The sequence below is a fragment of the Schistosoma mansoni genome, chromosome 4, assembly GCF_000237925.1.
Source record: "Schistosoma mansoni strain Puerto Rico chromosome 4, complete genome".
Classification (NCBI taxonomy): domain Eukaryota; kingdom Metazoa; phylum Platyhelminthes; class Trematoda; order Strigeidida; family Schistosomatidae; genus Schistosoma; species Schistosoma mansoni.
This window is the reverse complement of record NC_031498.1, coordinates 25,924,332-25,935,194: the sequence shown is the minus strand read 5'-3', so window position 1 is coordinate 25,935,194 and position 10,863 is coordinate 25,924,332. Positions and strand designations below refer to the sequence as shown.

The 10,863-nt window shown below is 36.0% G+C and overlaps 1 protein-coding gene across 1 annotated transcript in view; it reads left to right on the top strand.

Moving 5' to 3' along the window:
• Positions 1–5,759: 5,759 nt before the first annotated feature.
• Smp_027390 (putative exocyst componenet sec8) overlaps positions 5,760–10,863 on the top strand; it is a 47,377-nt gene continuing 42,273 nt past the window's right edge. Inside the window, exons 1-6 of the mRNA XM_018797318.1 lie at positions 5,760–5,804; positions 8,931–8,952; positions 8,990–9,036; positions 9,077–9,165; positions 9,208–9,270; positions 9,306–9,610. Coding sequence (XP_018652372.1) covers positions 8,950–8,952; positions 8,990–9,036; positions 9,077–9,165; positions 9,208–9,270; positions 9,306–9,610 — 507 coding nt within the window. The 5' untranslated portion in view covers positions 5,760–5,804; positions 8,931–8,949. The remainder of the gene's footprint in view (positions 5,805–8,930; positions 8,953–8,989; positions 9,037–9,076; positions 9,166–9,207; positions 9,271–9,305; positions 9,611–10,863) is intronic.

Sequence of the window (10,863 nt, the reverse complement as noted above, 5' to 3'; positions counted from 1 at the left end):
CACTAGAACTGAAAGCTGTATCAATACATTTCCAATGCTGACGTGCAAACACCTGTCGAAAATTGATTTCGTACCCTCCAACATCAAGCAGGCCATAACTGCCTTGAAAAAGTCCTATGACGGTGGACCTGACGGGATTCCCCAATCATTTGTGAAATATGGTAGTAGAGAATTCCCATTATTTTGTTTAAAACTTTTCAACCTATCTATGGAATATGGGGCCTATCCATCTGTATGGAAAACATCTCTTATCACCCCCAGATTCAAAACCGGATCACGCAGTGACATTGTTAACTACAGACCAATTAATTTGACATCCGTGCTGTCAAGAACTATGGAAAAAAAAAATCCACAAACAGCTATTATCATTTTTGCTTTCGGCTCATCTGATTAGCCCATCCCAACACGGGTTTATGACCAAACGCTCATGCTTCACATCGCATCTGGAATTTTTTGATCAAATTACCCAGAGAAGAGATGTTGGTCAGTCTGTGATAATTCTGTACTTCGACTTTAGCAAGGCCTTCGACAGCGTCTCACACAAACTTCTTCTTATAAAACTCTCTTCATATGGAATACAGAATCCCCTTTTATCTTGGATCAAGTCATTTTTAGAAGAACGTAGCCAAATTGTCCGCTTTGGATCTTGCTACTCCAAACCTGTGAAGTTAACCAGTGGGGTTATACAAGGAAGTGTAATTGGTCCATTACTATTTCTCCTTTTTATCAATGACGTTTGCTCCCTCTTTCAATATGGTAAACCATTTCTTTTTGCCGATGATCTAAACGTGGTTTATTCATTCTCGTCTCCCACCAAAGAAAGCTATGTTTCAACGGTAATCCAAGAGGAAATAAACAAGTTGTACGAATGGACTATTTCGTGGAATTTGCCACTTAATGTTGACAAAAGTGGATTTATTAACATCGGCCGCTGCCTTAACTTAAATCTGGCTATACACAAACATACACTGAAACCTCTCAACACTGTTCGTGACTTGGGTTTAAGATATAGCGGCAGTTCGAACTTTTCTGAACAAACTGCATCTCAAGTATCCAAAGCTAGAAAGCTCATCGGATTCATAATGATTAATTTCAATAATATCGAGCTGAAATCATTATTATACAGAAAATGTATTTTACCCATTCTTGAATATGGCATTTTAGTTTACATTAACTGCAGGCATAATGACCTGATTAAAATTGAATGTGTTCAAAGAAGATTCACTGAAGCTGTTTTGGGGGTATTCCGACAACAAAGACCATCACCAAAGATGTCAACAACTCAAATTAGAACCTCTCTGGACCAGGCTTATCAAATTGAACCTTATCTTTCTCTACCAGCTTCTTAACGGTATTTCTTACTCTTCGCTATCTACCCCTTCATACTCTATGATACCGTCCCACAATCTACGCAATAAGGAAAATATTCTAGTGATTCCAAAAACCCACACAAATTTACGCCAGAATTTTGTTGTTATTCGCTACTCAACCATGTGGAATAGATTGCCAACGAACCTCCGATGCAGTGAACCTATAACCCGGTTCCGAAGTCTTCCTGATGATTTTCTTTCCGAAAGTGGATTGTGTCACCTATTGAATATCAACGTGCTTAACAATGATATATACAAAAAAGGTCCGTCATCTATCTAACTGACTGAAAAGCAAAGTGAAACCTTTGAAACTTTTCATGTCTATTCTATTTCACTTTTATTCATCTTAATATATTAAATCTGCTTATGTTCGTATTTATAACTATTACTGTTGTTATTATTATCATTATTGGTCTCTCGACACATTAGATATTCTCTTCATCTCTTCTTGTCCTTCTAAACATATTTTATTCCTAAACATCCAAAGTCTATAACTAAAAACAAACAAAAAACTTGATGTTACAAATAAGCTTTTCAGATTCATCCTATCTTCATCACACACATATATATAACACATGGAAATTTATATTTAAATTATCCTTTGCAATTAATTGTGACTATCATGGCATCATTCTAAATTATTAGTATTATTGCACTATTTTTTACACTAATACCCGGTCTCACTCTGTATGCTGTTACATAAATCTACACGTATTTATCCGAGTGCAGTAAAGGTTTATTATTATTGGTACTATTATTGTTGTTATTATCATTATTATTTTTAAATTATTCGTTTATCTCAAAAGTCTATAACTATTACACCATTATGATTATGGTTGTGCCCTTTCACTATGTGTTCATTTCTTTTCTCTCTTTTTTTCCCTTCTAAATAAATATTATTCTTAAGATTACGAAGTTTTGGATTAAGACAATAATTTGTGTTACGCTGAATTCAACTTATCAGACTCGTCTTATCTTCACTAATGTATATACACCTCATACACATTGATTATCTTTTGCACTTAATTGAAACTTTCATAGCATCACCCAAAACTATGACTGTGCTCGCACAAACACTTATTCTAACGTCATATCTTACCGCAATAATAAGTTATTTACTTATTAATTTATTCTATTTTATTTTTATCACTCGTTTTTGCTATACATACATAGATGTTTATTCTTGTTCTGCGTTAAGATATTTACGTATTCCGCGACTCCTTTGTTTCTATTTCCTTAGTTTCTTCCTTTCCTCCTTCAAAATCAATTCAAAATTCCTGCCAATTACGCAGAACCTGATTTGTTATTACTATTATTATTACTATTCTATTATTAATATTTTATTTTTCCTTCCTTTCTCAAACATGACAAATGTAATGCTAACATTATTGAAAATTGTGTATTATTGCATTTTTGAAGAAACCCGAAATGGTTTCTTTACAGCACTTATGTACCCATAAGATGTTTGTGAACAATAATAATAATAACATTTATTCCTTAAATATAGTAGTCTTTCATATTCTTGACCATTTTATATATTTAATGTGACTAAGATTTGACTTCCGACCAAACAATAATTGGTTGAACAACCGGATGGTAGTATTGTCTAGGTAATAAAGTGCATTGGGATTTATGATGAAATTTAAAACCGTCACTCAACCCATCACCTTGTTTTCGTTTCAGCTGAGAGACGGAGTCTATCTAAACTAACCTGAATGGTTATTTACCACTCCAAACTTATTTATTTCCGAATCTACACCCCTGCCATCCTCTTTTCTATTACATATGGTTGACAACACTATGCAAATCAACCACAACCCAAAAATCTACAGATATACGAAAAAACTACGTCTTTGCTTTAAACTCTTGATATAATGAGTATTATTGATTAAATTCAATAGTCCCCTTCATAGACTTAGACCTAAAAATAAGTCAGTACAAACCTGAGTGTTAGTAGTAGCGAAAAGCTGAGAAAACACAACTTACTCGAAGAAACTAGCGCTTACATTTAGAATATCACATAAATTACGGAATTTTGGCAGACTGTGTGACTAAGAACTGCAGCTACGTAAGAAAATCAAAGGAAAACACAGAAAGTTGTCCTACAGTGCTGACGAAGATGGCGGGATTGATCATGCTTGCCACATTCTGATTCGTAGCTAAACAATGTCGAAAATTACGAACCAGGGTTGTATTTATTTTCAGTCTAATAGTCTGTGGTAAGTTCAAGTTCTTCCTCAAATAAATGCTACATAGGAAATAAGGGTCGAATACGAACAGGGTTTGAGATTTTTGTATTTAAACATAGATGTGGACGTAATAAAAATGGCAAGAAAATATTGATTACGTAAATTATTGTTCTATCAAAACTACTGAACAAACTTTTAGTAACCCTTGTAGGAGGGAAATGATTTGTAAACTACGAAATATCGCGTAAATCACGAGGATAAACACAAATATCTAGTTGTCAAAACGTTTAAAGTAACCGTGAATAACTGACGAGGACAAATACATAAACGTATAAACTATAACCGAACAATTCAAAAAGTTTTCGATTTATGAACCAGAAAAGAACATATATGAGTTGAATTCATAACCGTTTTGCCTACGTTTTTGTTTAATGAATGTTAATCATATGTGGTTTGATGGCGTCTCACTGCTTCCTCCTCCTTTATCTTGGCATAATAAGTGCACCAACTAGGCAGCTAAAGAATTTTCCTGAATACTTAACTTACAGAGGCAATAAAGATTGATTTCCATAATGTAATAAGAAGACGAATATTATAAGAACTATGATATATATTAGCATAGTTCTGATAATCTTCGTCTTCTTATTACAATATCGAAATTTATCAAAGGGACTAATTGTTTTAAAAGGTTGATTATCGTAAAGCTTCATAAAAGCGACCGAACGAAAAGCAATCTCCCAATATTGAAGCAAATCACAAAGAATAGTTGACTAAGAAAGTTTGAGAAAGGTGATAAGTAGAAACAACCAGTTTTTTATATAGTGCGATAAGAACACGAAGATTATCAGAACTGTGTTATTTACTAGCGCAATACATTTCGAACAATCTGATCGCACATTTACTTGTCAGGAACGTTTATGTATAAAAATAAAATGTTAACTAGACTGGAAATGGGGGGCAAGAGGAGACAAGGATAATAATCATAAAAATCATGTGAAAACAATTTGAAACCTTATCACTCTGGATAATAAGCTAATATTAACAGGGTAGGTTTAAAGTGAGAGCAAACTGTTTTTGAATACACAAACGGGTTTGAATTTTCGTATGGCTAAGGCTTTAATTAACCTTAGTGTACACCCTTTTACATTTTTATACAACACCACAAAAGCCGAGTTAAGATCAATCTTATGGCCTGTTTCGATTATATGTTGGGCAATATAGGATGATGGATGTTTATCCTCTACTTTTATCGATTCATTTGATACTATTTGTTTCTGCAACCACTTTGGTAGATATTCACACACCCTAATTTTGAGATCACGATTGCTTCTCTCTATATATGTGTGACCACACACATAAATTGGTAAACGCAGTGGGATGTGACACAATCGTTTTCATATCTTTAAGGTTTTGGATGCAACATGAACTTCGTTCTTTCTTCGATAATGACCTTCGCTGTACAATACATATTATTGATGACTGATTTAAGCGTTTGTTTCAATAAAAGGCTATTTTAATCACCTCTAAATGGTAAGGTGATGCAGATAGGCTTTTTTTCCACCAAGGATACAGTAGGTTTCACTGTACCATGAACTTTCCATCTATTTATAAGTTTAGGTGGATAACCATTCCGCAATAATGTCTTGTTTAACAACTTAACATCCTCATCAATAGCGTGGTTTGTGCAAATACTATCAAGCCTGTTAAATAGGCATCTCATCGAACCCCGTTTGTATCGCAAAGGGCAATAACTATGATAACTAAGGTATTGGCCTGTGCACGTTGGTTTTCGAAAAATGGATAGTTTGTTTGAGCCATCTTCTCGTCAATACAAAGATTTAAGTAACTGATGTCACTATAGATTCATTATCAGACATTCGAATTGTACTCAAATGAAAGACACTGGGAAGATTTTACGCATGAATGTTTTCATTAATAAATTCCGAGTTGGGGTCTTCATAGTCTTTTCTGAACGCCTAGGTCACTTGCGCCTAACAATCGGAGCAGTATTTGAATTGTAGGTCTGTAACAGTAATAAAAATCATTACATGCAACATTAATAATGTGTGTTTGTATTTCTCATTGCAGGACAACAAAGAGTGAATGCACTGGAAGAAGAAGAACAAGCCCTACGTCGTCTGAACCTGCAGAATAACGAGTAAAACTATTTTGTAATAACTTTCCCCTTTTGTATTAAAAACCGCGTATTTCAATTTCAAATATATCTGCTGCACCATCACACCGTGTTCTCACTTCAGACGCACTTGTCTGTCCTGACTGTTGTGTTGCTGTTTCAGGTCGCTCCTGCTCCCAAGTGAACGTCGAAATACAACGTGCTACAGGTCAAATGTCTTGAGATGTCATAGATACCAGGGCTTCGGTTAATTGCAACCTGAAGTTTGTTGTTTATGTGTAAACGCAATTCAAGATTTTTATCGTATTCAAATAATTTAATATTACTTTTGAGCAATAGAAAATCAAACAAACTCGGCCTGAGCCCAGTGAACGTTGATTATAATCCAAAGGTATACCTTTTGGGATTCGCTTACTTCTAAAACCAAGCCAGGTAATTTAAATATTAGCCAGAACTGCTGAAAGCGGATGATATTTTGATCGTTATTCGAAGGTTTATACACGTTTTTGTACATTGGACACTCATTTTTAATCGATTCCTTTTGTGATGGGACTGTAACTTCTGGACGACCTTTCAGCAATCACTGAGTAACTTTGAGCATATTGATCTACTTACTATGGTTGTAATAGGGTTACACTCTAGGGCTAAGGTTTTTTTCGAACTGACTTAATACCACAATACCATAATGGTGTTTGGCTATATCGACCAATGAATTTCGCACCAAAATCCAAGCCTAGCCATTTTAGATATTGTTAGTTCGTTCAGAAACTCTAGTATCGCTATCTTTTGTTCTTGTAAGCAACTACTTGGGCTCGAAGTACGATTGTGAGAGTCAAACTAAGCTCAGTTTGATCATGATATTTAAGTTGTTGTGGTGTCATGCCAGGTTATCACTTTAAAGCACAAGAGAGAACGTAATTGACGATCATTGTCTGACTGGTGTATTTATATAACTTTCTAACTAAGTGTAGAACTGTAGTAATAGGTCAATACAATAACACTGAGAAATCCTGATTAGTTTGTTTCGTTCATTGTAAATTTATACACTTGGTTATAAATATCAATGTCTTTGTGTCTTCTTGTTAGTTTCATCTTGTCCGACAATTTACCAAACAATACACTCGGCACTGAAGCAATGTTGTTTGTCAGTGTTAACAATATCTGATAGACTAAGGATATTTGGAATTAGTATGACTAGATCTTCACAACAAACGTAAATTAAATAAATGTTAGTACAGATACACAAATTTTCATCTACTGACACGCTTTCAAGCGACAAAAAATTGAAAATCAACAAATACGAACACAATTTATCAACAATAAGTCATCATTCTACCTTACAATTGGCCTTTACTATCATTTGTGGAAAAACTCAAGATTTCTGGAACTGCTCTGGAAATCACTGACCAGTTGTGTTCCATAGGATAAGCTATTTTCGTTCCCCAATGCTTTAGATGCGTTCCTAGTCTTACAGAAAATAGATCTTAACTATTTAGAACCGGTACAATCGAACATGGGCGAGACTATAATTTATGGACGAACCAATCAGGCATAAGGTAATAGGTCTCTGATTTTGGTGAGAAATAAACTCATCCATTTGGATAAATAGAGTTTTGGCATTATAACTGATGTCAGTTCATGATGAAAACCCCAAATGTAATTCCTAACCTTAACCATGAACTGTAAATCACAATTCGAAGTCCTCACACAGGTTTATAACACTCATTTCGTCCTAGTTATTATGTGAACACTCTCAAGGTCATTCTAGCGTCTCTCAAAGGTCGTCCATAAACTATAGTCTCACCTGAACATGTTCCAAAGCCTATGCATCTAAGACGTTTCTTAACCATTTTTGTTATTCATAGTGGGCATTTTTTGGGTTCACTTTGGCCTGCCAATGGTATCAAAGATGGGCGTCACGGGACCAAATCTACCGTTAGACTGAAGTCATGATTTTGGTTAAAGAGCTAGTACCATCCGGCCATTCCTTTGATATGGTACACTCTTTCATGGCTGACGTTTTCTCGCCACACATTTTGGCTAAGCTGGACATGATCATAGGCTTTATCACAGGCTCTTGATATGAATGGCAAACTACACGATCGCTTTTGACAAATTTGTGATAGACCTGGAGACATTATAGTAACCAGATTGCCTATGTTGAAATTCTTCGTTTACAATTATTATTTATTTGAACACAAACATTGGTGTAAGGGGACACCAAATACATATGCACCACACAATAACAGTGAGGCCAGTAGTAGTTATCATTGATTTGTGTGAGTACTGTGATACTGTGTGGGTGCTCAAACAAGGGCAGGTGGTTTTCTTAGGGGGCAACGTCACGAAATGCAGCTTCATGGTCACCGATGACCAACAATTGGTTCATATACCATTTATTCCCTCTGGATCCTAGAGCCCATATGGGATCAGGGTTTTCCAACTCAACTAGATGAATCCTCCATATTCAGTAACCCGGGTAAATCGCCGGACTTTTTGTCCTGTTAATTTGGTAAACAATACCGTTCACGAGAAGGCAGTGAGTAGAACTTCCGTGAGGGTAGCTGTATACGCGTGGCCATGTGAGACCATTTGAAGAGGGAAAGTGGACTCACCCCATCCTCGACTGTACCAGGGCGTTTAGGAGCAATGATCATTAAGTATCTGAGAGGCAAGTGTAAGCTTTATTATAAAATAATTTTAATGCATCTTGAATAATAAATTCAAATCCATATGACATTTTTTCTCAAAATATTCTTCTCATTCGTCCTCATAATTTGTCTTATAAGTAAAATTTTCACAAATGCACACCTATGCCCTAGAATTTGTGCACTTTTTGGAGCAGCATCTCTGAACCAAGTCGTTCTCATCTTTCTGATGTTGATCACTAAGACTAACATTGGTAGCCATTTTCTTTATTTAGTGAAGAGATGTGCCAGTGGTTAATAAGTTTATATTTTTAAACATTGAATTATTGAGGCTTACGCAAAATATTTCCATTTTGGCAAGTGGTTATTATCATGTGGCTTCACATAGGCGTGGCTCGTCTGGTTGTTTGATATGCCTACTGGTTCTCTATCAGATTTCAAAATCTCGGCCCATAGCTCTGTCTTTTTTGGTTTTTGAAATCAGTTGTCTTCGTGTATGTATCGCTTAAATACAATAGGTCATTGTGCATAAATTTATCAATCAATCCCCTGAACCTTATTCAAATCTTTTATTAACTTTTTTTTATAGAAATTTCGCCCGACGAAATATGGTAAGTAATAAATTGTAAACATTGTGCACTGTTTCAGACTCAGTCATCATACTTAATGGCCTTTATTCGGAGTCTCATGGAAAAGTTAGATATCCCATTTTTTACCTAGCAAATTACTTTCCAGTAGCTCCATGGACATTCGAGAAAAGAAAAGACGTCAACTCGAAAAAGATTTCACAGAAACAGGAGCTGTGCTTAACATATGTCTCACTGGTTTGTGTTTTATCTACATGAAAAATTGATCTAAATTTCTAGAAAAGTTTGGTGATGTGAATAAGATTTTGAACACTTATGGAATTGTTTCACAGCGTGTTGGGGGTAATTGTAACAGTTTCACTATCAAATATTTCTAGATAACAAGACCTCTGTCGCTAAAATACAAAGGGATCTTATAGAGTGTAAAAGTTTGCTATATTGTAACAGGGAAGAACTAAGGAGACTGTGGCTGGAACTGGTGGAGCAGAGAAGATGCTTAGAGTTGGTGGATCAGTTAGATCGTCTTCGTTCTACCCCGGATGCATTGGGGTATTTAGTGACCGCTCGTGCGTGGTCTGAAGCCACTTCCTTAATGATCAACTCAAACTATATGCTTGAGTCGGAAATTGCCTCAATACCCGCAGTTCAAACACTGAAAACTGACCTGGCACATAAAAACAAGGTAATGTCGGCTTTAAGTTTGAATATGATCTTAATATGTACAATTTAAACTGTTGGATTCACACAAATTTATGATCATCTTTGTTAACTTTTTTGGAGTCAACTAACCATATATTCAAATTTATTCTTCATGGAGTTTAAAGACGAGCTAAAAAGTTACTAGATCAATGACCCTTGATTATCATAAAACCGCAATGTTTAAGAATCGATTTCTTGATGTGGAAGACGTGTGGTGTATGTCGACAGACATAAGTAGTATGTAACATCAATCAGAAGTGGAATGCCTGACAGCAGAATGTTGAGAATATCGAATTGAAGAGAACGGGAACAGAAAATAATTGTAATAGCAATGAAGGGACGATGAAGTTTGAGACGATTGATGGAGGATTTGGGGATGAAGTATTTAATGCATGGTTTACACATTTTATAACAGAACTCTGTAATTTTGCATTAAGCATTAAATTGGTTATCCACACGTAAGTGTTCGTTCACAACAGATGTAGTAAGCCGGAGTTTCCCAAAAATGTCCTTTACAATGGTGGTTGTCGGTGATATATTGTTTAGGATTCATTCAGTATTGTTTGTTTGAATCTTCCCATCGATTTGTTAGGACTGCAACTGGTCAGTCTCTAATTGGCATATGTGCATACTGTGCGTATTGCCTCAATATAGCCTTAATTCACAAGCATGGTAAGCAGAGATTGATAGTGGCTAGCAGTGGAATCCAGGACGCGCGTTTGTCGACACGCAGATTGACATAAGGCAGGCCCAAGTGAGTCCCAAAAATGCTGACCCTCACTGTCCAAAGGAGGAAGGACATCCTCCAAAGAGGTCTGTCACAACCAGAAACTCGCGCAAAAAAGTCTCTACTACTCAATCAAGTTATGCCCCAAAACATCTCCGGAGTCACCTTGCTAAAGGTGTATAGGCTAGGAAACCTAGCGCATCTGAAGCCAAATCAGTCTAGACTACTCAAAGTCGTTTTCAAATCCCCGAACGAACGCGACTTAATCTTAGATAATGGACACAGATTGAATGGTTCAGGAGTTTTTCTCCGTAAAGACTTACCGTTGGCGGACCGTGTAAAAAGACGGGAAGCCGAAAAAGAACTACAGCTCAGATTAGACGCTGGCGAAAAAGACCTGAAAATTGTAAATTTTCGGGTTGTGAGGCTTCGACAGAGGATGATGCCGAACCCACTCTGGGTGAAGCACGAGGCCACCTAAATAAGCTTCGGATCTGTTATACCAATGG